Source organism: Hippoglossus stenolepis, chromosome 20 (genome assembly GCF_022539355.2).
Source record: "Hippoglossus stenolepis isolate QCI-W04-F060 chromosome 20, HSTE1.2, whole genome shotgun sequence".
NCBI lineage: Eukaryota > Metazoa > Chordata > Actinopteri > Pleuronectiformes > Pleuronectidae > Hippoglossus > Hippoglossus stenolepis.
The window spans coordinates 15,820,579-15,848,456 of NC_061502.1; the positions used below are offsets into that span (position 1 = coordinate 15,820,579).

Genomic DNA, 27,878 nt, shown 5'->3' on the forward strand with positions numbered 1-27,878 from the left:
GATTGTGCTGTTTGGATTTTCTTTCTGGGGAACAAACCACAAAGTGTCGGTTTTTTTTGTTGTTGTTATTTATGGTTCCATGTGCAGACCTGTCAGTGAGGAAGGCACAGATCAGGTCTCTGGCATCCTGAGATATCTCCACATCATCCGGGAAGACCAGCGTGTTCTTGTGGTTCATGATCTTCCCGTAAGTTCCCACCAAGGACTCGGCATAGAAGGGAGTTTCACCTGATGGGGAAAGTAAATCTTTTTACTCCACAGCTGCACCATCCAAGAGAGTATTTTAAATAATATAAGTGCAGCAAATATATTAGTGCACAAAAACACAGCTGGACGAACAGCGGGTCACTTACCAACAAACAGCTCGTATATAAAGACTCCTACAGACCACCAGTCACACTCCCGGCCGTAGTAACCGTCGCCCCCCTGGGACTGGAGCACCTCGGGGGAGATGTAGTCCGGCGTGCCGACAGCTGTGTCACAGTGCACCATGCCCGTCTGCAGACACACAAATACACAACATTAATTTTTGTTTTCATGAGATGGTGGTGGAGTTCGGGGCTCTAAGTCAAAATTTTAAAGGATTAATTAATGATATAAAGCCATAAATCAAACTGTGGTGAAATGTTACCTTGTTGTGACCTTCATGTAAAACTCCCTGATTGTTCCTAAGAGTAAAAATCTTGCTCTGTTTTGTACAAAAGAAAGAAACTATACAAAACACTGTTTGCTGGAGCTTAAATGTTTGGATCTACTTGTTATTTTCAAACTGCTGTGGTAAAAAAAAAGGTGGAAAAAGTGTTTTCCTGACTCCCGGCAGAGACAGAACCTCCACAGGACTGAGGATTGTTTGTTTAACACAATAACTTCTGGAGAACTTGCAAAACAACCTGATGCAACAGTCGCAGCACAGGGCGTCATGTCACAGTCTGAACACTTGGTGGTGCACTAGGGCCCCCAAGAAAAGTAGAGGAAACTGAGACGGACACAGAAATGTCAAGTCACTGATGGTTCAGTGGATCATTTCCGTCCAGATGTCAGGTCTTCATATTTCATAAATCTACTGTCAAATACATCTACTGCTACGTTATGAGTCATGTGGACCCCTCAGCTCGAGCCTTCTTTCTGTCCCCAAGGTCTAAATTAAAACATAGAGAAGCAGCGTTCAATTTTTTTATTTATATCCTAGAATATTAAATAAATGCTGAAGACGTTCCAGTTTGCCTTTTATTAAATCGAATAATTACTGATTTCTTATTCTACACTGTTACTTTTACTGTTGTATGTATTATTACCTCCACCAAGGAGCTTTGTTTTTTGTCTGTTTGTTTGATTGTTTGTCAGATTACGCAAAATATTCTGTATTGTGTTATGTGGCTTTTGATTGAAGTACTTTGAATAATATGCCTTATTTAAGTAATCAAGGAGTTTCTCTAAAGAATCAAGAGGCAAATATTATTCTAACATATCTAGTTCCTCGTTGCCTAAACAGACCCCTGCTGTGGGTCCATGACTTTTGAAAGTAACAACACGACCGCGGGTGTCACCTACCGAGTCCATCTTCATGCATGTGCCGAAGTCGGCCAGCTTGAGGTGTCCATGTTGGTCCAGCAGCATGTTGTCGGGCTTGACGTCCCGGTGGATGAAGCCCAGGGAGTGGATGGTGTCCAGCGCCAGCACCACTTCGGCCGTGTAGAAGCGAGCCCACTTCTCAGGTATGTCGTAGTTCATGGTGAGCGTCACCAAGTCGCCTCCAGGCATGAACTCCATCACCATGTAGAGGTGACGGTCGTCTTGGAAAGCACAGCACAGCTACGAGACAACAGACGGGATGCCAGTTAAAGACCACACTGCAGAGTCACTTTGAGAAATCTGGTTGGATTAATAATAAATTGATTCAAAGATCATTATCTCCACCCGGGGGAAAACATTATTGTGGAGGTGGCTTGGAGTGAACCTCCAGGTGAACCAGGGAGAGGTGATAGGAACAGCTGAGGCTAGTCCAATCAACTCTCCCTGGATTGAAAAGGCAGGAACTGAGCTGCCACATGAGAGAGAGAGACTTCATGAGAGACACTGAGAGACACTGAGCTGCCACACGAGAGAGAGACTTCATGAGAGACACTGAGAGACCCTGAGAGACACTAAGCTGCCACACGAGAGAGAGAGAGAGAGACTTCACAGGAGACCCTGAGCTGCCACATGAGAGAGAGACTTCATGAGAGACACTGAGAGACCCTGAGAGACACTAAGCTGCCACACGAGAGAGAGAGAGAGAGAGAGAGACTTCATGAGAGACCCTGAGCTGCCACACGAGAGAGGGACTTCATGAGAGACTTCATGAGAGACCCTGAGAGACACTAAGCTGCCACACGAGAGAGAGAGAGACTTCATGAGAGACCCTGAGCGGCCACATGAGAGAGAGACTTCATAGGAGACCCTGAGCTGCCACACGAGAGAGAGACTTCAGAGACCCTGAGAGACACTAAGCTGCCACACGAGAGAGAGACTTCATGAGAAGAGACCCTGAGAGACACTAAGCTGCCACACGAGAGAGAGAGAGACTTCATGAGAGACACTGAGAGACACTAAGCTGCCACACGAGAGAGAGACTTCATGGGAGACACTGAGCTGCCACATGAGAGAGACTTCATGGGAGACACTGAGCTGCCACATGAGAGAGAGACTTCATGAGAGACCCTAAGAGACACTTAGCTGCCACACGAGAGAGACACAGTTATAATAACATTAGGAACGCGAGGATGATAACGACTACATGTTGGGTGTGTCCAAACATCTAGCAAAGCTCAGTTCAGTCAGTGCAGAAGGAGAAGAGCATATGTTTCTTTAAACATTCACTAGTTTCACTATAATCAGCTTATATAAAAATAAGAACCTATATAATGTATGTGCACACCTGAACCACCCAGGGGCTGTTGGAAAAGGCCATGATGTGCCTCTCCTCCCAGAAGAACGCCGAGTCCGACCGCTTGATCATCTCAAATTTGTTGAGCTGCTTCATGGCGTAAACCTTCTGCGAGGCCTTGTGTCGGACCTGGAGGGGGGGGTGGGGCGGAAGAGAACATGTTGGCGTACATTCAGTTATAACTCTTCAAGGACAATAAGAGCAAGAAGACAGTAAGAAGGTCGCAGTGACCAAGATAAGACATGAGAGGCAGAGAGGGGAATCCGTAATTGTAGCACACACCCATACAAAGACATGCTTACACAGGATTTCAAGCACAAACACACTTAGCCCCCACAAACACACCCCCACACCAGACTTCACACTCCTCTCCTACACACACTGAGCCAGTCCAGACTTGTTCTACCACAAGACACTCAGCAGAAACCAGACTTCCATCGGCACACGACACACACATCTGGAGGAACTGGAAGGTTTATAGGGAAACGTCTCTTTGCCAGATCCCTTTTATGAGACCGAAGTCAAATACTTCGGTCGAGAAAGATGCAAATTATATCTGAAACGCCCAAAATAGCTCGTGGATGCTGCACAGTTTGTGTTTGTTTGGGAGATTCACAGATTGTTGCTCCCTCTGGTGGTTCACCTTTCTGGAATTCTGCTGCAAACTGCTGCATTTGTAAACATCTGTGCAGCTTCCTCACATCGAAGCACAAAACTGCTGAAAGATTTCAAGTCAAAGGGAGCAAACACACACACACACACACACACACACACACACACACACACACACACACACACACACACACACACACACACACACACACACACACACACACACACACACACACACACACACACACACACACACACAGATTAACCCTTTACGGAGAGGAACACCTCACCAGCTGCACTTCTCCGTACGCTCCTCTCCCGATCAACTTCACTTTTTTGAAGTCGTCGAGCTTCACCTGCACCTCCTGCAGCTGACTCACGGCCTTTTCATCTGTGGGGAGGACACACACACACACACACACACACACACGATACCATATCGAGCTGCAGCCATGTGGGTTTGCATGGTTCTTACATGTTGCATCATTTTGTATAAAACACAATGAGATGTCTGAGTTTTGTCCTTAAACAAAGATACAGTGCACATAAACTAAAAAGCTGTACAAGGGTCACACATATCTAACTTTTTGCAGTTAACTTGAATGCCAACATTTCACTGAGTTTATTCTACTTATCTCTTCTGTGAATGTTTGCATGTAACCTTTAGAGTTGAGATAAAACCAAGTGGAGATTTTCTTGCAAAGTTTGAAGACTTTGATTATTTAAAAACAAAAAGATCCCATACATTTAGTTTTTTGTGCATTAACTAACATGTTGTTACGTAATTCCTCGTGTCAGAGTGTTGTTGTTCTATCAGTGTAAGTTTGAGAATCAGAGACACAACTTACATCGATTAAGAAACGCGTCGATATTTTTGTTTTTCCTCAGAGCAGGATAATTCAGATCATTCGACAGGGCCTTGACAGAATCCTGAAAGACAGAAAATACAATCACACTTTTTTCAAATGTAGAAACATGAAACACGACTTATAATCAGTGCTCAGTGTATTAAAAGCCTTATTAATAATATTTTTGCCATGCAAAATAAGACGTACACTGGTAAAAGCAAATGTTCTTAACACTCATGCTAAAATAATTAAATAAATATTTTGTTTCAAAGCTGAATTCAAGTATCATTTATAATGGAAAGAAAGATAATAATATTTTCATTTGCGTCTGACCAAAATTAATATCTTTTCTGCACTGTTTATTCTGTAAAAAAAACTAAAGGAAGTAAGTAAGGAATTAAGGAAGTAAGGAAGTAAGGAAGTAAAACAGGAATAACATTATTGCGAGTATGGTTCCCCTGAGTGAAACATGAGCGCTTATAGCCAAACTTGGACAGTCAGTCGGATTTAAATACAAAACAAGTCCTACAATGATAAAAGCTCGTCACATGATGCCATTACAGCCCCCTGCCCGAGCAACAGACCACCTACACCCGCTCCAGTTTAAAAAAAAACACACACACAACAACACCCTCTCTGCAGACACACAGTAAGCCTGAGTCGTGTCATCATCGCTTAAATCGGCGGTGTTGGGTTTCACGAAGAACGAAAATGTCTCTGTGATCCCAACGCATGAGGCTGGCAGGGGAGTCGAGCAGGTGGGCAGGGTGGAGTGTGTGTGTGTGTGTGTGTGTGGGCAGCAGAGTTTGACCTTCTGTTCCCCAAAAACAGGGTTCAATTGGAGTCATCCATGCCTCTGTGTGTGTGTGTGTGTGTGTGTGTGTGTGTGTGTGTGTGATGGGGCGAGGGCGGGGCCCGTTTGTCCAGGGACATACGAGTGGGTGGTGCAGCAGCATGTGGAACAATTCTGCACCTTTAAATAGCAGTGGTGAGGAGAGACCCCCCTACCACCACCTCAGACGGTTGGAAATAAGACCTGAAGCCTCAGAAGCTATTGTGGGACAAACAGCTTATGGGTCAGGATTCAGATTGAGCACTCCAGGGTTTGTGATCGTTTTACACTGTGTGAGTGTGTGTGTGTGTGTGTGTGTGTGTGTGTGTGTGTGTGTGTGTGTGTGTGTGTGTGTGTGTGTGTGTGTGTGTAGTTTTCCACCATGACGAACTCTGTCATGTCTCTAATTTCAGCAAAATAAGATGATAAAAGGTTGATGCATCATAAACGATTTTTTGAAATAGAGTGAAGGTTCCAGGTCCTAAAACTGATCACACACACACACACACACACACACACACACACAGTATATTCCCAAAAGATTCACTTTATATTAATTAAGTGTCATCTCTCCATCAATCACTGAGAACTAAATGAAAACCAAGAAATTACATGATGGATCAGCACCGGGCGTTGAAACAGACATTATTAGGTTGATCGTGTTTCAGCCTTGATGTGAACAAACCACATTAGACACAGAGTTTTAGGACAGACCACCACATAGTTTCTGTTGCTCCAGAAATCGCTGAACTCATGTTACCTCATATAAACACCAATAAATTCCACAAACTGAAGGAAAGGGAGCACTCACATCGAGCTAATGCTTAGTACGGTCAGATCTGAGGTACTGGAATCAGATAAAAAGGCAATTCGGGTTCATCCTTAAATCATCTGTTGTCTTCATCAATTTGAAGCAATAAGAATCATAAATGTAGAATAACTTCATAAGAACTGGAACTGCGGTTGGATTGAGCTCCACCGAGGCTAACGCCCTATCTCACATGTTAAACAAAGTGAAAACTAATGAATAATGAATCCTTCTGTTTATTCGGATCCACTCAAGCATTTAATGGCTTCTTCCTTTAATCATGCTTCACTCCTCCACTAAAGTTGATGGAAATTGGTTCAGTAGTTTTTTCTGCTGACTAACAAACAAACAAAAAAACAAACGTAATCTTTGTGACAAGTAATCAAACAAATAAACCAACAAACAAACGGACAGGGGCGCAAACATTTCTTCCTTGGGGGAGGTTAGAGCGACTTGTATTTTGTTAAGTAATTTACACATTTTCCATTTATTCCAGTGACTCTTTGCTCATAGAAAAGACAGAGGCTCCAAGTGTAACACGAACACATCTTAACATACAAGTTGGAGTTTGAATAAGGAGGTCTGGACAAGTTTAGAGACTGTTGGTACAATAACAATCCACCAGACCTTTATCTTAATCCACCAGTTAGACAAAGTAAAATCAGATCTGATATGGAACAGTTTCATGCCAACAACAAACTGCATAAAATAAAACCTGAAAAACATTCATCCTGTTTTCTTTGGCTCTTCTCCTGCGACTCCTGCTTCTGTTTAATGAGGCCAGTCAACCTGCATTATCTCCTATGCTCCTCTGATTTTTTACCTGTGGAATCTGGACAAATCTGAACATGACTGTGCAGTTCCAGCAGGGCTATGTGTCCTCCCCCCCGACTCCACTGTGAGCTGCCACAGTCCCAGAGCGAGTTCAGCTGCAGCACTGGAGCTCAGAGCACAAGTGTAAAAGTTTAAAATGTTCCAGCTCAAACAGATCCAGTCTCCTCGGGCATGCCCCTGATAGAAACTATAGACCTGCCTCGAATTGTTCCTCGGCTTCCTGATTAAAATCATGCATTTCCTTAGGCAGTATCTGCGTTGTGCACGTCTTTACATTCTTCACAAAGGAGTTGTCACATACCTCTGACACATATTTGCATGCTAGCTACTATTAATCAGTATGTACAATTAATTAAATAATTGTTTTTTTGACATAATTAAGAGCAAGTCTTAAAATGATTTGTCCGACCAGCAAATCATCACATTTTAGGAGCCGGAAAATCTGCCAGTACTTATAGTGCTTGTGTTCGTATTTGACAAATTACTTAAACAATCAATTAATTGATCAACTAATCAGTTAAACAAAGACCGACCATTAAACTGATAAAGAATAATAAATAATAAATATTCAATTTGTTCCATCAATAGGAAATTCATCAGCAACAAGTCAAAATGGTAAATTCTTCCTGGTTCATGCTTCTAAAATGCAACAATTAGTGCTTTTTTTATGCTTTGATTCATTTTATCTACTTTAGGTTTGCGACTGCTGTTCAGACAAAACAAGATATTTAAAGACGTTGTTGTAACAACGCAAAAAAACTAAAACAACACAGAAACATGAACCTTTTGTCTGAAAAGGTTTGTCGCGTTAAACCAAAAACCTTTGTTCTACAAAAAAGCTTCAACAAACATCTTCTGTGCGAACACAACACAAATAATTGCGGACAAACAGGAAACAGTGATGTGAGGTCACTCAGGGGGGTTATCTCCATCTGAATTGCAGGAAGTGACTTCAGTTTCCTGCAAGGTAGCTCCTCGCATCAGTCGCCATTGTTATTTCCACTACTCTGCTGCTCTGAACCCAACGCAGCCGAGTGCGGGGGCTCACACTGATAAGTGACGACTGTTGACGTGATGGGATTAAACTGGTCCATTACGTGTGGTTGTCTGATTGTGAAGTGAGTCGGGGGTTGTCTATGTGAAGCTGAAAGTAGAGGCTTTACGCTGGATTTCACTCGTGACTCATCAACACTCGGAATAGACACGGTCCCACCGGCAGGAACTAATGCAGACGGAAAGGTTTGTTTATGTAGTGATTGGTACATACAACATCAAATCTCCTTTGACTTGTATATGACGCAACTGAGCGTCTCCACATGGGGTACATCCTCTGACTAAAGGTCCATGTATGGGTATATATCTCTAGATTGTCTTAACCTTCGCCATTTACGTCAAATTCCAATTTTACCACATATGCTGTTTTTGCAAGAGGTCAGAGGTCGTGACTCAGCAGTGACAATAGTGTTATCAAAGTTGCTTGAGTACATTCTTGGGACAGGTCACACAGGGGGGCGCGTCAACAAGAGGCAACACCGGAAAGACTGAACAGGTAATCACAAGGAGACAGTGACGGAATGTTGGGAGGAGAGAGATAAATCAATGACCCGTAACTCCTCCATGTTCTTTACCTCTGCCAAGCAGGTTATGTTGTCTATGGCGTTTTGTTTGTTGGTTCGTCTCTTAGCGGGCAGCGTTACAAGAAAACTACACTGGACGGATACAGCAAAACTTTATGGAAGGATATGTTGTGGGTTGGGGAAACAGTCGTAACATTTTGGTGTGGAACGTGGATCAGGAGGTGGATCAAATTTCACAGCTTTAATGAATGTCCAAAATGAACTTTTCACAGTATTATCAAATCATTACGATGCCATAGGGCAGCATAGGATAGGCCTAGAGTTCGGTACAATATGATGGGCCTACAATTTGATAAGATAGGCCTACACTGTAATAAGATACGATAGGCCTACAATTCTACACAATACAATAGTCCTACAATTCAATATGTCTACAATTCCATACCATAAGCCTACAACCCTGCACAGTGTGATAAGATAGGTCTACAATTTGATACGCTGAGACTATAACGTGATACGATAGGCTAACAATTCAAAACAATGGGCCTACAATGCGAAATGATATGCCAACAATTCAATAACATACGATAGGCCATATGATACGAAACTATAGGGCTACAATTCGGTACAATAGGCCTATAACTCCATATGAAATGAAACTACACAAGAGACTTTGTTAGTCCCACTAGGGGGGAACTGAATGTCACCTTACACACAGAACAAACAACTGGCAAGAGGAAATCCTACAAGTCGCAAAGCAGATAAACCTTTGGATGTCCTTCAATCCTTCACTCGTGCGACAACAACAGATACAAGGTACGTTTCGTCCTTTCTCCTGAAACTGTGTCCCTGCTCGCTCCAGCTGTTTGCGTGAGACGCGTGTTTGTGTGTGTGCGTGTGCTCGCGACAGAATCATTACTCAGATCAACTCACCAGCAGCGTCTCCAAGTTTAGAGCCGCCCGCGGGCTCCTCATGAGGGACTCGAGCTTGTGGAGCCGGCTCTCCAGTCTGCTCTCCGCTCCCGGCATGATCACAGCAGATCACAGCGGATCACAGCCGATCACATGAAACAAAGACACACAATAATAACCTGTGGGCCCGAGTTTGAGCCGCTCAGCTCCTCATGCCCGCTCCCCTGAGTTGGTCAAGTTAATAATTCATACGCTGTTTCATTAATGTCTCAGCGGAACCCGAGCACACTTCCTCCTTTTCTTTTCTTTTCTTTTCTGTTCTCTTCTGTTCTGTTCTTTTCTGTTCTTTTCTTTTCTCTTCTCTTCTCTTCTTTTCTCTTCTGTTCTGTTCTGTTCTTCTCTGTTCTCTCGGACGCGTTTCCCTCTCAGGTGCGTCTCGTCTGTTTCCAGGTTCAGAAACAACCTGATCTCAGCTCAACGTGTCTGAGCTGCGGGAGCGACGTCAAGCTGGAGCAGGAGGCGAGGAGACTTCCGGTGGAAACTGTCAAACTAAAACTGTGTGACAAAGAAGAACAACACCCTAAAAAAAAGGAAAAGCCTGCTCTAATGATAACTAATACTTTAAACTAATATGGTTCTATCTTTTTAAAGTTTGGATGAGCAAAATAGAGAAATATAAAATAGACTTTGTAATTGTTACTTGCAAGTATTTTGCTAATACTGTATCTCATGGCATTGGATAAGGGTTGTAAGTGAATGTTATGTGCATATTTAAAAGTTGTGAGTGGGGATGGATTAACTGCTGCACAAGATTTAAAACACAAAAGCCTTGAACTTATTTAATTTTCATGTAAAAAATTTGGCACAATAAGAGCAATGTATTTATTTTGTATATATTTATATTTTTACATATGAGGCTTACATAACATACATTTTTAATTTTTGATTTCTAACATGATAGTGATGATGATGATAGATGCAATGGAAATGGCCCTTTATTGTGTGGATGGGCAAAAATAAAATGCAATGTAAATAGCCTGAATAAATAAATACAAATTCTGGAAAAAAGTGAACCAACATAGAAGCCTGATGTAACAAAAGCACTTTATTCATGTATTTATTATATATGATGCCTTCATAGGTTGAATTTTTTAGGTTTAACTTTAAAAATCATAGTTGAAATGTGAAATGAATCAAATAGATTTACAAAGTAAAATGTAAATAAATGGATAAAATAGATATACACAAACCTAACAAAAAGTTTAAGAAGCTAGTTGGTGCCATTTGTTTCGACAGTAACTTGAATGAAAATATATATTTTTTTAAATTGTTAATTTGATTAATTCCAAAATATCTCTTTTTAAAAATATTATTTTTTTAATTTTTAAAAAACATATTCAATGCATCTATGTATTTTAAAGCATAATGCATCTTTCATGTGACAAATGGGCTGGGCTATATAAAATAAGTTTGTTTGAAGTTAGTTAGTGCTTTTATTCTGAAGGCAGTGAGGTACATCCGGTTTTGGATTGCATTACCTTAGATAACTTTAACAGGATCCACCCTGCATACCTCCCCTCTTTACCTGAGGACTAATAATTGTTTGGATGACTCCACTCCTGCACATTTGATCTGTACCCACCCTCTGTACAGCCTACACCCCCCCCACGACCTCACATCCACCAGCCACTGGTCGAATTCCTGCCCTCTTATCTCATCCATCGGATTTACCGTCACTGCACAGTCTCGACCAACTTTCAGTATTTCAGGAATGTCGATGCACCGCATGCAGACGAGCTGCCACTAAAAATAGAAGTTTACAGGAACTAGAGAGTGAGGAGTCCTTATCTGCAGCTCCACGTCTCACTCATTGTTTGGGCCAACATTTAGATTTAACAGGGATAAGGCCAACACATCACAACAGAATAATAATAATAATAATAAAATGAGTGTAAAAAAACTGTTAGTTCTGCCAAAATAAAACACAGAAATGTCCTTGCTCTTAGAATAACTTTTATTTATTTTACTTTACAAAGAGGTTCCGCACCAAAGCTCCATGTCACTGAATCTGTATTCAAATACAAACAACCTGCGAGAACAGTGTGTTCAGACGGTGGGCGACATGTTTGACAGGGGGGGGGGGGGAGGTGAGAAAACACTTCTAATAATTTCAGGCAACAAAATCCTCTGAAACAAAAGTGTTGTTTTGGCATAACTTTGGATTGACACACACATACACACACACACATATATATATACTGTATCGGGTTAGAAATGGCAATGATCAAAATGTGCAATCAAACAAATCAATAAATGGTATTTCGATTTTTTGTTGGGGGGTGGGGTGGGGGGCTCTGTCGTCAGGGCAGAGGACCACTTGTTGACACAGCAGCTGTTTGAATGGAGTGATGTCACCACTGACTCATACAAGCTGTTGACTAAAGTCCCCCCGTCGCCCCCCACTGACATGATGATAGCGTGACCTGCGGTGAGGATGGAGGCTGGAATGAGCGGTGGGAGACGGTCACACGTGCACACGCATGCACACGCTAACTGATTGGCATGTCGCTTTGGAATGATGGCTGGGGGGGTCGGCCACACTTTGGGGTTATTCTAGGAGCGGGTCGTGATGACTGTGAAACTCTACGTCCTCTCGGCATGACACGGCTGAAAAGGGCGATAACCAGGTTTTTAAAGGTAACATAATGGCAGCGTGACGTGGGGTAGAAGCTCAGTGAGTTGGCACCGGGTGCAGCGTGGTTTTTTTTCCTGGGGGCTCCTGGTGTAAAGGGGCAGGTGCAAAGTTACAAAGGCAAACACTGCTCTCTAGTGGGGACACGGTATATAAACATAGACACGAGGGGCGTTTAAGAGCTTCGGGCAACTCTGCAAAATACAATCATCAAAGGAGAAAAAACAACAACAACGAATGAAGAAATAAAGCACTTTTTTTTTTTTTGTGAAAATCTACAGATGCATCATCCATAAGTTAATATATCATCAAATAGTATCTGTGTAGGCAAGAAAACGTGAATCCTTGCAATTGGACAACTGTTGACGAAGCCTCTACTATGTGATCTATAGCTGGTTCAAATCTCATTAGTGTCCCCGAGAGTGGGGACTGTAATACTGATCGCTGCGTACGACAGCATCGGGTGATTGAGTATAACACCACATTTGGTAATATTAGAATCGTCTGATCAGAGCCAGAAAAATAAAGAGTTAAAAAAAAAAAACATCACCAGTTAAACTGTCGTGTACCATGAACGTTCGAGACTTCTTCACGGAGCTCGGTGCTAAAAGTGATTCAAATTCTGATTTTATGGATTAAAGCTTTGGCAGATCAGGTGAATGATGAGGAGAAGGTCTGTAAAATGACACGTTTCTGTACCAGCGTCATCAGGACGACTCAAGTGTTCACAGACCAGCTCAGTTACTGTATCTCCGAGTTGGCGTCACCTCATGTGCAGTATGCTGTGTTTGCAGAGGGAGCATCCTTATGCCATTCAGCCGTCTGCCAGACTCTCTCCGCCCCAGGATGAAGTCTCAATCTCAGCAGAATATCTCTCCTCCCTTTAAGGAAGCGAGTGGAGCAGGCGATCGCTTGTGAGGAATCAAACCTCAGCACTAGAGTGTACCATTTTTAGGTTGGTGGAGCAGAGGAGGGTAAACTATATTCCTGGCCGTTGGTAAAAAAAAAAAAAAGGAAAGAAACGCTCCTGAAGTCTGAGCCCCCGTCGACCAGGTAATCCAAAACCTGGAGTGGGGAGTCAGCGTGGGATATGGGGAGAGGAACAATGTGGCTCTTTGTGCAAGCCAGGCAGAGAAAACAAACCGTTTCCCCTGGAAAGAGATCATGTTCAGGTTCCATCTGAGAAGACCACACAAGGCTGATCAGAGCTGTGTCTGCTGTGCGGAGCAAGCAGAGGAGGAGGAGGAGGAGGAGGAGGAGGAGGAGGAGGAGGAGGAGGAAGAGGAGGGAAGTGGCGCATCTTGGCAGCCACATTAACTTGTGAACGCTTTAGAAGAAGATCAGAGATGCTTCATGAACACGACATAACACACTCGAGCCAGAAATGCTCTTTGGTCCGGGACAAACTGTGTGACTGTGTCGTTTCCTCCCTCCAGAGATAATGTGGCCATCTGGACTGCTTCCTGGGCTGGCACCCTGCTGGTCTACAGGCAGGGCGGCTCTCTGGTGGGCGGACGGGCGTGAGGGAGAGGCCGGAGGGTGGTAGCACTGGTGTCGTCCACAAGGGGGCGTGGCACTGAATCTGGCACTGCCGTACAGTGTTAAACAGTGAATCTGTTCATTAGGTGGAGAGAGAGGGGGGGAAAAACAGAAAGAAAAAAGAGGGAGAACGTGGTGAGATGTTATATGTTTCCATTGCCACCATATCTTTTACCAGCCCCACCCGCCCTGGACACTCATTCCCTAATCCACCCATTCTACATAAACACTGAGAACGAGGCTTTTTAGTCATGTCAACGCTCGGATAACTGTCGCACAGGGCACCATCAAACCAAGAACATCTGGCCCCTGTCTCTCTCTCTCACACACTTACACACACACACACGCTCGTTCAAACACATATTAAACAGACGCACACACACACAAGCATGTAAGGGCCAAACCAGGGATCTGTACTCCCTCTGTCCCATTGCGTTTTAGTTTCAAACGCTCAGCGAATACCCATGTGGTGGGATCGGATTACACGGGGCTATAAAATATCCCAAATAAAGGCCGGGAGAAACCGAGACGAAGAAAAGGGCTGTTTCCTGAGGTAAAATCCTCCACTTGGCGGCCGATTCTGTCAGAGAGGGAGATTTTCTTTTCTCTTTTTTTGTGAAAAATCAAAAAAGGAGTTTTATCCGTGGAGACAATAGAACAGGACAGAAATGTTGGGCTCAGAGCACAGAGGTGGTCAGCTAAAGTCACTCGCATGCGGCAGCCAGCTCCCATTACACACAACACGGAGCCATAAATCCGTCTGCACGACACAGGCAGCACGCTGTGATTTCATATGTATTGGTTGCTAAGGGGACGCAGGAAACCACAACAGATGACAAAGAGTAAAGTAGGGAGCGCATTTAGGGGAAGGGTATCTTGTAACACTAAAGGGTAATGTTGTACTCTCTCTATCAACGGACCTCATTTTTTAACACCATAATTAATGTGACCTCTCTGCTAGGGCCCCGAGGGCGGGATATGGCGAGTAAAGCACGCCAGGTGAAATGTAAGCCCTTTCTGTAATATCAGCAGATTAATCTCATTGCATACAGTCAAATGGTAACGTGATCTCATTATGGCAAGACACCAGCGGGCGAGGATGGCGGGAGGTGTTGCGGCCTGTTCGGACGACCAATGGGGCGGGTGGAGTCGAGAGGGGCCTTCGATTGGTGCAGAGTAAAGGAGGCATTTTCTGTTGCGCTCTAACAACAACATCTGGTTGGCAGGGGACAGGGGTGATAAGTGAAGAGGAGGAAAAAAGGGGCTGAAAAGGAAAGAAGAGAGCACAGGACTTGTAGACCAGCTGAAGCCAGAACAGGGTGTCGTTATGACACGTGTAATCGGATCGCTCCGGTTCAGCCCCTGTGTTTTCTAATGAAGCCCCAGAGCTCCATCGCAGCGGAGGGCTGGCTCTCATACGCCTGACACTCATCTCTCGTCTCTGCAGTGACCTCAGAAAGATGTCTGCACTGCCTCAATTTCCATACTGTAAGAAGCTCTGACTTCGGGGTCGCATATACTCAGCCGATCTGTCTCCCTGTGGACACGCTATCCCACAACCTCAGGGTCACGGTTTTGATTCGGCAGCGGCCATCTGGCCTCCTCGAACCAAAATCCCTCCCTGCTTCTTAAACAGACGCCCACATAACTTAATTGTAGAAAAACAAGGCAGCCATACAAACAAAGCGTCATGACTGTCAGGTTGTGGTGAAGTGATTGGCTTTCACAGTGACTCTCACTGGCTGTGCCCTCCATCTCCTTCCCGCTGTTGTAACCTTAGAGCAATGAGGAGTGCCAGGTTACTGGGATTCTCTCTTTATGGCGCCATGCTGTTCAGTGACCACGTGCATACTGTGAGACCTGTGATTAAGCTTGCCCTGTGTATGTGTGATTTTTCTTTTTGTATGCTCACATTTTTCCAGACCCGGGTTAAATGGCATTTAAAAATGATTTAATCTGTGTGGGATACTACTTGGGTGGGGTTTGCCACACAGAACAAAGTCAACCCTTAAATTTATCTGGAAATCTCAAAGAAATGCTCTGGTGCTGTAAAACCCATGGGATGCTTGTGCGGAAGTTTGAATACGATAAGGAGGCACAGAAGTTCTGGTCCTTGACCATATATGATACCAGATATAATAACACTTAGTCAAAGCAAAGCTATCTATACATGGCCTCGCCTTGTAATATAATCTCTCACCTCCATCCTCTATTTATTCTGATCACGGATTCGTAAGCATCGCCTCTTCAGAGCTGGCTCCATGTCTCCAGCACTGGGCATATTAGCAGGGCTCCGCAGGCTGCCCTTGTCCCTGAGTTTGGGCAAGAGCAGAGGGGTGGTGGTCCCACCTGTCTTTGGCGCTGTGGGAAGGGCATAGGCATGGTCCTCATCAGGAACATGGGGGTCCTCTCCTACTTCCCCGACTACAGCTAGGGGCTCTTCTGACTGAGCGACTGGGCCCTCGACCCGCACCGGGCCAACAGAGCACTTGTTCTCTTTGATGGCCTCCAGCTCGCTGATCATGGGGTCAGGGGGTGGCACTGGTATTCTCTGTGGTTGGGAGGAGTCTGGACTGGAGGGCGTGGACGATGAGGACATACCATTTAGACAGTGGTCCTGAGATTTTAAGGCAGAGGATGTGATTTCATTCTGATAGCTGCTCCCCGTGGGGCTGGGCGGGGTGTGTGAAGGTGGAGTGTGGGAGTCCTGGTGGTGGTAGACAGTGTCATGTGAAGGGGACTCTGGTAGCGGAGGGGTGGGTCTGATGATGTTGTGGAACCCTGATCTGGTACCCTGCCCAGTCCCTGACTCCCCCAGCCCTGATAGGTCCACCACTCCATTGGCACTGGGCTCCAGCTTCACTTGGGCCCTATGAAGAACCCTTTGGATGACTTGTCGCTCTGACTGCTGCTGCTTATAGTCTGTCAGCACCTCCGACCCTGCAGCTGAGCACAGAGATTCGTTGTACTGCACTCTGGGAGAGGATGCTCCACTGTTGAGTGTGGATGCTGGGGATGGGAATGGCCTCTCCAGTTTAACCCAATCTGTGTCCCTCGTGTGGGGATCGCTTGGGGAGGGGAGACCCTGAGTTAAGGTTCCACCCAACTTGTTTGCTACCAATCTACTCTCTGCTTCAAGGATCCCTGGGGATGGCAGCCTGGTAACCCTAGATCTACCCCTGTCTGCACCCTCTGGCACAGGTTGGATAACTCCACCGTGACTTGGAGGTTCCGGGGTTGAATTCGACGGGTATGGAATGGGAATAGGAATAGGTATGGGAACAGGTAGGGGAACAATGATGGGATAAGGGACCAGGACAGTGGCCTGTGGCAGAAGAGGGCCAAAATTGGGATAACCAAAGTTCATCATGTGAGGCATTGGGATGGGACCTCTTGGCATCATATTCAGAGGAGGGGAGTGCAAGCCAGGGAAGTAGGCTCCTGGAAAAGGGTGCATCATTCCAGGAGGATTAATGGAAGAGGAGTTGGGAGGCTGCAGGTGTGGAGAGTGAGGAGGTCTGTGGATGGGGCTAGAGGGGGGGCCTGGGTGTCTGGGGGCATTGGCATGGGGGCTTTTCAGGCCCTGAGCATGAAGAGGAGGTCTGATGAAGGGGATGGGGATTTGAGGCACTGGTTGATGGTCCAGATGGGAGCGAGGATGAGGCAGATGACCAAGTTGAGCAGGGTGGGGTGACATCTCCATGGCAGGCAGATGTGGAGGGGGCTGGATGGGTCTCTCCAACGTCCTTAGCCCAGAGACAGGGACCTTGGAGGAAGAAGAGGAAGAAGAAGAAGAGGAGGAGGATGCCTCTGAGGAGGAGATGGAGGCGGATTCTGCTGATCCATGCATTAGCGCAGGTCCTTTAGGGGAGAGGTTTCTATGACGGGCTTCCCCTATACTGTTGCTGCTGTTCCAAGAGTCAGGAGTGAGTAACTTTTGCCCGCTGACACCGCCCCCGCCGCCATCCGCCCTCCCCTCCTGACTGGGCCTGCTCGGGCTGGAGCTGGTGAGAGCTGCACGGGCTTCTCTGTAGAAAACATCCATCTTGTACTGATTCAGACACTTGGTGCTGCAGAACTGGAGTCGTTCCTCACCGGATCCGAAGTCCAGGTACTCTTTCGTGTGACGGACGTGCTTGCACCAGTCACACACCTGCGGCACAGGGGAGAGAGACTGTGGGGGGTCATTTAAGTGACAGATCTAGCAGAAAGACTCACATTTTTCCAGCATGCCTGTACAGTTATTTTAACTTCATAGCATACATATATTAATACTTTACTCTGGAAAACAAAAGATACATTGATAAAGTCCTCTTACTCTGACATTGCTGTTTATTTTCAACACCAGTCTGGGCGAGTCCTCTGTATGTTGGTGCTGAGGGGATCTCTCACCGTGGAGGTCTTCATCTCTGGCCTGACAGGAGAAAAACCGCAGCGTGACACACATGGCAAGCACTGTGAGGCAGGTTGTCAGACCCCCTACTTGTGATGCATTCAATCTCAAATTCACGATGTTGCAATACTGGGAATTTTCTGCGGTTATTAAAACCAAATCAAATTTTGAGCTTCTTGCATAACAAGTTCAAAAAATAGCTTTTAATAAATCGGCCTGTCGTGGAGGTTTGAACTTCACGGGTGGCACCAAACCCTCAGGGTCAGCACAACAATCACCGTGTTGTGAAACAGATACGACTCTACAACCGAGCGGGGAGATAATGCAGGTGATGTATTGTCATATTATTAATGGCCCTGCCAGCATTAATGTAGGAAATTCCTCTTGATTCATGTAAGCTGATACGCTGTGGATCTGAGTGCTCCCACATCTCTGTGACCCATTGAGTCGTGTTGAGTTACGAAACATGAGGCAGCTGAAGGTAAGGTATGCACTGAAAATGGACACCTCGCCCCAGGCCTCCTGGCCTTCCTCTCAGACAAGCAGTAACAAGCCAACGGCAACGCTCTCCTCCCCACCTATAATAAAAAAACTGGAGGGCTTGTTGCACGCAGTTTGCTCAGCACTCAATTTTTGTTACTGCCGTCATGTGAATAAAACCCACCACAGTATAAATGATGGCGAGGGTGAAAGGCGATAGGGCCGCATGTCAACCCACACCAAAGAGGGTATAGCCATGTTGTAAGGGAAGCTGAAAAATCATGGCAATGTGCATCGGAGCGGTTCTCCAGACCAGAGCCACTTAACGGCCGGCCCCTCCTCCATTAACGCGAAACTGATACTAAGTGTCCACTACAAACTTTGACCTCCCTCCCACCATTCCTATACGGGCTCCTTCATAATAACTAAAAAGTGTGTTCTCACAGATCCCCCTCCCCACTTTCTTAAATTCCTGTAAATTAATCCATCTGCTATGACCTCACAAGATCAGGAGTATCACTTTCTCAAGGTCTGTTTACCTGCCAGCAACCACTTGATGCTTGGGTGTCTTGTGTACGTAAAGTGACACAGCTGGCAGAAACTCTCCCAGTATAACACCACCTATATGTGCATGTATATGCTTGAATTTCAACATAAACAAGCTATAGATCATTCATCATCATATAGATCCCAGGGTTTGCATGTCACCAGCGAGGGACCAAGCCGGTTCAATTCCTGTGACCCCCCACCCCCGCTGTGATGTTGTGGATACATTTTTCTGTTTACCACTAACCTTGTTGCGTTTGAAGTAGGCCCTTCTGCAGGCGGCGAAGCACTTCTCACTGCAGAAGCTCTTGAGCTCCGAGCCCATACAGAGAGAGTAGCGCTTCACACCTTCCTTCTGGCACCAGACGCACACAATCTGTACATTCTGTACATCTTCCACTGCAGGAGGAGAATCACAGGAGAGGAGGGAAACCAGTAAGTTACTATTTACAAAGGTACAAGCACACAACTTTGATAAGAGCTTGGGACGAGTGTGAGGGTTAAAAGATCGAATCAGGGTGTTGGTTAAAGAGGATTTCAACATCTCACCAGGACTCCAGGACCAGTGAGACATGTTTGCTTAGAAACTGATGCTAAAGTCAATTATCTGATGAAGTATATGTTTGAATAATACGACTTCTTCTATTTTATGCATTTATTTACATTTTATATGAAATGTTTATTTTCTTGATTCAAGTTCTACATATTTGGTTGTATTTGGGTTTTCTTTTTATTTATAGTTATTCATAATAAAGTTTATAGTTAAACTGTCAAATATCAAGCCTCAACTACATTTCTTTAAAAACATCTCAGGAATCATTGCCAATTTAAAAAATATAGCTATCAGCTGATGTCTCTGTATGGGACAGATTTTACTCCCTGATGTAGGTTTCAGCATCAACCCCCATTAATCCTTAATGGTTCGACTCTAATCTGCAGGGCAGTTTGTCGGTAAACGGAAAGTGATATGAGATATTTTCCATTGTTTTGATTTAGGAACTCCAGCAAGCTGAAAATTAAACTATGGTTCAAGAGTCGACCTTGTCAGGTTTACTTGAGGATATTTACATCCATGCTGCACACACAGATATTCCAGTGGTGCAATTCACTGTCAAGGTCACAGTTCTACATTGGATGTAAACACCTTCAAATTAAAGGATAAATGTCGGCAAGTCTTGCTCATTGAGACGGTGTATAAATTACAGACAGAATATAAAGATGGACGACGCGTCTCAACTTCCTCTCACTATCCAGAAATAAAGCCAAAAGATTCCGCATACGCTCGCTGCCGTCTTGCCCATTTAGAGCCAGAGACCGATCAAAGATTCAGTCTCAGCAGAAACGTGAATACTTGAACATACATCGGTGTGATGAGATCTATGTCACGTCCAATAACGTACAGGATGCCATGTAGATATACTGCAGCCAGCCACTAGGGGATGACCAAGATGCTTTGGCTTCACTTTAGGGAAGCTGTCATGTCATCCATCTTTATATAGAGCTTGTGATACAAACACTTCCAGAATTTCCAATGATCTAATCTGTATCTCTCCATGTGTGGTCATACCTGCTGATGGCTTTATGAGGGGGACGATTACAGGCGCACTCTTGTGCTCTTTGGGGGTGGTCAGGGTTGAACATGTTGATGAAGAGGAGGGTGAAGATGAGGGCACACTGGAGGACTCTCTCTCTCCACTCTTCATGGCCAGGACTGAATGGCCGACTTTGGCGTCCAGGCCCTTTAGTTTTGGCAACGAGTTTTCTGAAAGACATAAACATGATACACCACCACGTTGTAAATAAATCCAGTGTGCGGCAAACGTGATACTGTAATAACTTCGACACCTGTGACAATGCCCTACTCTGATTTTTAGTACAAACGCGTTGAGAAACAATAGATGTACTTGAATGAATGAAATTTGAGAGGTTGCATCTGGGGTCTAGCGAATTTCAAAAAGTGACTCAATGTCTGTGAAAAACAAAACTTGCAAAACCTGTTTGTGAGTGTGAATTCAAGACGTCTCAGTTCCAACAGTGAACCGTCGACACCTGCCCTCACCTTTCAGCACAGACACATGCTGACGCCTCTCTCTGTAGTTCCTGATCTCATTGGCCTCGGAGTCCCTGAGATCCACCTTGTCGTATCCGTACCATCCCAGCAGCTCGTTCATGGTGCTTTCTGCAAACGTCTGCGGGAGAAAAAAAAAACGACCAAAAGAGAAATCACTGATTAAGGTTCCATGTAAATTGATAGGGTAACTGAGCCTTAGCCTGCCTGCAAATGGGAAATTGTGAGCGTAAATCTCTGGGGTTTGTTAGTGGAACTTTTTATCCTATGTTAAACATAATCAGACCTTCCCACTCTGAATCAATGCGAGGGATTCTTTCTCAGCGCCGGCCCTGTCTGAGAAATGAATATGGGCACAGTGGAGTACAGTGTGACACTTTTTCCATGATGTATTCGAGTTGTTTACTCTTGCTAAATCTGAGACGGAAAGGTTTAAAACCTAACACCAGTGTGAAATCTATGAATCATCCTTTGTTTATCTATTTTAATTGGAAAAAAGAGGGAGAAAAGAAAACTGTTCCCCGCAGATGGGATGTGTGGTCTCTCTCTCTCTCTCTCTCTCTCTCTCTCTCTCTCTCTCTCTCTCTCTCTCTCTCTCTCTCTCTTTTTTTTTACGACCAGATGAAAACAAAACACAAAGGTCTCTCTCTTTATCCACCCACCTCTCTCTGTGGCTTTGGGAGAACCGGATTGGAGGAGAAACCTGATCCGGAATGGGCAGAAATCAGAGCGGGACACCCTACACCGCAGCGAGGTCCCACGGTTCTCGGAAATGCCCCACTCCTCTCCCTTCTTCTCTCTCCAGTGTCCACCACTCTCTCCCTCTCTCTTTTCCAGCTTTCCCCCGTCCCTCCCCTTTTCCTTGCTTTTTCTCCCCTCTGCCACCCCCCCACACCGTCTCCCATCTTCGCCATCCTCCCCTCCGCCCCTGCACCTTCCAGCCCTGACACCCGACACAGCGCCGCCTCTCAGGTTTCACCCTTTTCCAGCACAGCCAGTCTGCTGAGGCGGTGGCGGTGGTGTGTGTTGCAGTGCAGTGTAGTATACTGGCTGCACATTCTTTCCCCCTGCTTTCCTCACTCCGACCTCTGCTCTGCACCGGGGCCTCAAGAAGAAATGGATCTCTCCCTCTCGCCTTTGCTCACTTTCTGCTGTGTGTGTGCGTCTGGAAGAGTGTGTGGGTTGAGTGCAAGCGGTGGTATCATGTCCAGCTAAATATGCCTAACGATGATTAAAGTTGGGTATCCGGTGTCCGGTGCTGCGCTCGTGTCTGACGTGGAGGGAGTAGGTCCGAATTTGGTGTTGAAACAGATGTATTACAGAGACAACACCAGGCTGGACCTCAGCTGAGCGAGAAATCAGTTCGACTCCCTCGCCTTGGTTTGACTTCTTTTAAAGGTGCACATCTGTAGGACTTTACTCCACAAACATGCATGTTTCCCATCAGGCTTAATCTGGGAATTGTGGCGTTCCCCAGAGGGCCAACATACATGACAACTTTATATGCATATACATCTCACTGTCATTTGGCCTTTTCTGTTTTCTTGTTAACCAAAGACAGGCCATTTTCTTTTTCTCTTCACCCACCCCTCCACTTCCCACAATGTTGTTTTTGTTTCTTTTTGGCAGTTCAGACAAACATCTGCTTTGTGAGAGTGACAAGCCATATCCCAAACCACAGAGAGAGTTGCAGCCAAAGGCAACAAACTGGGGCCGACCCTGAGATTCAGCCCAGGCAGGCTTACATCAAGCGGGGATAGCGTTTCACGTGTTTTGATTAAAATTAGTTAAGTTGTAACTCTACACCTCCCCTGGATATCAAACGATACAGTCCAAACCACTTATACAAAAAAAGAGCACATTTCCTCTCTCACGAAAAAGGCTACAATCTCCCCCCCCCTTCTCGCAAAAAAAAAAGAAAAAAGCTGCTTGTCTTTTTATATTTCTCAGCTCCTGCTTGAAGGAGCCTCAGATATCCCTTTACCACCACAGTCACAGTCTCAAATAGGCAGCGTCCAAACCCAAACAAAGCAGACAATCCATGGATTAGTTTCCATGCAGTAATGGGCTCATAATGGTGGGGGGGAGAGATGTCTGTTCCTGAGGTTTAACTTGTGCAGAGGCAACAAGCGGAGGAGATTGTCTTAAAGGTCACATCATTAGTGAACAGTCATATTATGAGACTTTTCATGTGCATCCCGAGGGAAGAAAAAAGCCAGATAGGACATTAGTGTTTTTCCTGAGGAAGGCTATTTAAAGGATATAAATGCCCCCTCTCTTATGGGAGGCATGAGGGCAAAGCTCTGTGGTCCAGCAAGTGTGCGCACCCGCAGGAGCTGGAGAAGAAGAAGAAGAAGAAGTGACGCACATCTGGATCTGGACATCAAGAGTTTGCGCGTCCGGCCACAGCTGGCCTGACATGGCGTCATGAAGAGGACAACCTACTCATCTTCACTGGCTAACATCTGTAATTAAAACGCCCCGATCTCCCTGAGGGCGCGTTTATGTCTGGCACTTTCAGTTTAGACTAATAATAAAGATTTATTATACTAAGTTTATTGTCCCAATGCGTAAACTTGCGTAAACTCCCAGTGCGTTATGGTTGCTTAGGTCTACATGAAATACACAAGGGGGGCATTCATTAAAAACAAACATAGCATGTGTCTGATTATTCCCAGCAGTGATTTGTGCGCAATGAATAAGTTTCGTGCGTAAAAAGTTACCAAACACGTCAAAAAACATGCGTCTCACTGGACTTGACTCTCACCTTCATCTCCTGGTTGATCTCCCTCTTTACGGGGTGCGCGGGTTTCCTGCTGCGTTTATTTTCCGGTGGTCTCCCTTTCTCCATCTCTGGCATAGTCCCGGTGTGGCTGGATCCGATCCGGATCAGTGTTGGGTGTCAGCTGGAGCTGGTTTAGCGGAGCAGTGGGTCAGAGTGAAAGCTGTCACTCCCGGTGACAGCGGCTGTCATTCCCGGTCGTCTGAGTCCTTCATCTGGGGCTTCGCACCATCCGAGTCCACTGAACATGCGTGCGCTCCGGGCTGGAGGCTCCGCCGCCGAACAATCTCCACTCTCTCCTCTCCACCGCCGTCAAGCTCCGACCGGCACCTAACACATGTGTTCCGGCCAGCACTTTCAAAGTAAACCCTCCTTGAGTCTGAGTGTTACAGGGTCTATCCCGAAGATAGAAATCTAAGAAACAACAACTTCATCAAGGAACATTCATAATAGAATAAATCAAAACTGAATCACAAAGTATGTTAAGAAAAGAAGCAAAAACTATAGTGGCCATCCAGTGTGATGGACTCAACTTGAGTTTTTAACTTTTGTTGACAATTTATTTATCTCAATAATCTCTGCTTGGATTACCACGACACTTGCTGGAAGGATGTGGGTCAGCAAAGAACCCATTGAATTTTGTGGCCGATTTGGATCAGGGGGCAGATTTTTATATAAAATAGCAAGATAGGGTCTTTGTCAACATTTAAATTGATTATTCAGAGAATAATTGAATAATATTCATGGTTTTTGAGGGACTGAAATCTATATTATGACACTAAAGCCCAGATAGATGCTCTTTACCATGAAAAGGCCAACTTCACAATAAAATACAATAACAAAAGGCTTGAGTGTAATAAAATCAAATATACACTAAAAAGAACATCTACCATGAAAATGCCCTTGTCCAGAAACAAATCATTGACTTCAACAAAGAGCCTCAAAGTTTCTGAAAGTGTGGAGGAAAGAAACAAGTCGTCAAAGAAGTTGTCACACGTCAACAAAGGTCTGTCATGAGAAGGACTGAGCCACAAGCCACATAATCACTACTCGTCTAACTCTAACGTCAACGACTTAACAACCTAATAACACAAAACAATAAGATTCTCTAAAAAGAATATGTGAGGTTCAACAAAAATCTCCTCGCAAAATCCCCTGAAAGTGGCTGAGGAGGTAGAGCGGATCATCCTCTAACAAGAAGGTCTGCGGTTTGATGCCAGTCTCCCCCATTCCAAGTACAAGACCCTGAACCCAGAACTGTCGCTGACGGTTGTGCTGCTAGTGTGTGATGGAGAGTCCTGCACTGTACCAACGTGTGTGTGAAAGGGTGAGTGGCAAAACTGTAAAGTTCTTTGAGTGGTCATCAAAACTAGAAAACGATATATGAATACAGACCATGAACCCCACTTAGGAGACATGGAGTCTGTCCCTGATTGGACAAGTTGTCCCTAATTAACTGTTCTTTGGTCTGAAGTTTGTCCCCAAATGATGACTATGACACACCCACGTTTCCAGCTTTTATTCTGACATCTAAATCCTGCAGCTATCGGTGCATGTCCTGCTCTGTGCGAGTAACTTGACGCTGCCCTCGGTGGACAGGGAAGGGAGGGCCCTCTGATTTGGTGTAACCCAAAACCTGGCGCCCACCCCTCCCAAATCTCAACAGATACATTTCATAAGGAATGCAAAGACTGTGTTTTATCTGAGGGGACACAGTACAAACACTGTCTGTAAACTCTTGTCTTAAAATAAAGAGATGAAAAGAGCGCTGTGAGCTAAACGACACCACAGCAGAATGTTTGGGGCTTTTCTCAAATGGCATCTGTTTGATCACTGTCTGTGAGTGTGTGTGTGTGTGTGTGTGTCTGTCTGCGTGTCTAACATTGTGTGTGCGTGTGTGTGTGTGTGTGTGTGTGCAAAACAAACACCTGAAATGTCCACATTTGGCCCCGAGCTCAAGTCCCACATGCCTACAGGCCGTTTACATAAGGAGGTGTGTGTGTACAGTATGTGTGTGTGTGTGTGTGTGTGTGTGTGTGTGTGTGTGTGTGTGTGTGTGTGTGTGTGTGTGTGTGTGTGTGTGTGTGTGTATACAGTATGTGTGTGTGTGTTCCAGGTATTACTTATGCTGTGGTAACTTAAATCTGTTTACACATTTTGGGGACCTTAAGGGGATCAAAAGCAGGTCCCCAGCAGTGAATCATTACATTTTAAGATGAAGACATGTTTTAAGGTTTAGGTTAATGTTAGGTTTTGGTTAAGGTTCGGTTTAGGCTCGGTTTAGGTTAAGGTTAGGATAATGGTTAGGATTAGGAAAGTTAGAATAAGGTTAGAATAAGTTACCAAGAAATCAGTATAAGCCAATGTCCTCTGAAGTCATGGAGACACAACCGTGTGCGTGTGTGTGTGTGTGTGTGTGTGTGTGTGTGTGTGTGTGTGTTTAAACATAAACATTTGTCCCATGCTTATTCCTGATGGTAAAGGCCATGAGGATTTGTTACAGTATCACGTTTCTCCGCTGGTGATGACAAGATGGACACCGGTTGATTTCAGAAACATAAACACACACTAATGTCTTTTCGGACAGATTTTATCCAGTTTTACTCTAGTATCATAAATCAAGTGTATGAATGTGGTCCTAAAACACCAAACACACAGGGCAGCTGGGTTTGGATGTCAGGCCCCTCTCCTGCGCAGGACTCTCACTTGGTCATCCAGCCCTCAGCAGAGAGACAGACAGGTAGACAGACAGGTAGACAGACACTGGAGCTGTCTCAGGGCCTCTCTCTCTCTCTCTCTCTCTCTCTCTCTCTCTCTCTCTCTCTCTCTCTCTCTCTCTCTCTCTCTCTCTCTCTCTCCCCCTGTCTCCGGCCTTCCCTCCCTCGGCCTGCCCCGGTTGGAGGAATCCAGGGACCACGCTCGTGTAAACAGAAACCCGAGCCGGAGCGCCGGGCTTGGGTTTCGCCCCCTCGTAGACCCGCTGATGATACCTGATCCGGGTCGGCTTTGGGAACAGGGCTTATCTGATGCCTCACAAAAGGCCCCCTCTCTCCGGCTCTCCATAACAGCTCACATCTGGTGCCTCTGCAGGGAGCCCCGTCCCTTTGGGCTCCTCTGAGGGGGTGAGGGCGAGGATAAGACCGTCTCACTGCTCCCCTCAGAAATCCACTTACGCCAGTGACGGAGGATGGAGACAGTACTTAAAGGGCTACAGTTACAATCCCCAACATCTGGAGCCAATCATAAAAATTGGCCACTTTGCGTATCATTACTTGTATTATTGTCCACAGACACATGATTACAGTGAACGCATCCTGCAGTTAGGAGGGTGACTGAAAATGTTGCTGTCTGTCCTCAGCATTAGAAGAGACACAGTGTGAGACCCTCTGTGGTTCACAGTGGCGTGTGATCACCATAGGGGGGCGATGTCCACTCGTACAGTTTTGAATAGCTGTCACTGAATATAGCTCGGTGTTTTCCCTGCATCAGATTACACGCAAAAATAGTCATCATGATCAGGGTGTGCGTGTGAGGGTTTCTAGCTCAGTGAACAATAAACTGACCTGTAACATAGGAAACTATTTCAATGTCATTTGCATTTTACCTTCGAATAAACAAGTAAGCTAAGTAATTAGATATGGTATAAGAATAAACAAGTAAGCTAAGTAATTAGATATGGTATAAATGGCACAGACTCCAACTATGATACAAACTAAGGTCTATGAAAGTTATAAAACATTTATCTTAGGGAATCTTATGTTAGGCTGAACTCACAAAAAATAATCTTAATTTTTCAGGGTATTAAGGATTTTTTAGCACTTTGGCCCAAGGCAACAAATAATAATAATAACTTTATTTGTATAGCACTTATCTAAACAAGTTTACTTAGTGCTTCAGAAAAAATCCATGGCAAAAAAGGCATAATAACATAATAAGGTCAAGACCTTAAGATTTATAGAGAAACCCAACAGTTCTCAAAGTTGGGTTAAAGGGTGTGAGACAAGTTTCAAAATCATTATATAAACCAAC

At 45.0% G+C, this 27,878-nt stretch overlaps 2 protein-coding genes across 8 annotated transcripts in view; both read right to left on the bottom strand.

Moving 5' to 3' along the window:
• Positions 1-9,868, bottom strand: part of LOC118099269 (rho-associated protein kinase 2) — a 32,093-nt gene extending 22,225 nt beyond the window's left edge. For all 6 annotated transcript variants that reach the window (XM_035143709.2, XM_035143708.2, XM_035143703.2 and 3 more), the window contains exons 1-7: positions 9,371-9,868; positions 4,387-4,468; positions 3,829-3,929; positions 2,918-3,055; positions 1,552-1,812; positions 354-498; positions 90-228 (exon numbers count right to left, since the gene is read on the bottom strand). In XM_035143709.2, the coding sequence (XP_034999600.2) occupies positions 90-228; positions 354-498; positions 1,552-1,812; positions 2,918-3,055; positions 3,829-3,929; positions 4,387-4,468; positions 9,371-9,466 (962 nt within the window). In that variant the 5' untranslated portion in view covers positions 9,467-9,868. The remainder of the gene's footprint in view (positions 1-89; positions 229-353; positions 499-1,551; positions 1,813-2,917; positions 3,056-3,828; positions 3,930-4,386; positions 4,469-9,370) is intronic.
• A 1,481-nt stretch (positions 9,869-11,349) lies between these two features.
• On the bottom strand, positions 11,350-24,166 carry LOC118099281 (sine oculis-binding protein homolog). 2 transcript variants are annotated; one of them, XM_035143724.2, is made up of 7 exons: positions 23,835-24,166; positions 21,059-21,188; positions 20,567-20,761; positions 19,247-19,398; positions 17,899-17,994; positions 15,781-17,733; positions 11,350-13,655 (listed from the first exon to the last, which is right to left on the bottom strand). In XM_035143724.2, exons 1-6 carry the CDS (start codon positions 23,925-23,927, stop codon positions 15,790-15,792), a joined length of 2,610 nt encoding a protein of 869 aa, XP_034999615.1. In that variant the 5' UTR covers positions 23,928-24,166; the 3' UTR covers positions 11,350-13,655; positions 15,781-15,789. The 2 variants fall into 2 exon arrangements, with proteins under 2 accessions (XP_034999615.1, XP_034999614.1); XM_035143723.2 differs by having other exon boundaries at positions 15,781-17,754; positions 23,835-24,165.
• Between the last annotated feature and the right edge of the window lie 3,712 nt (positions 24,167-27,878).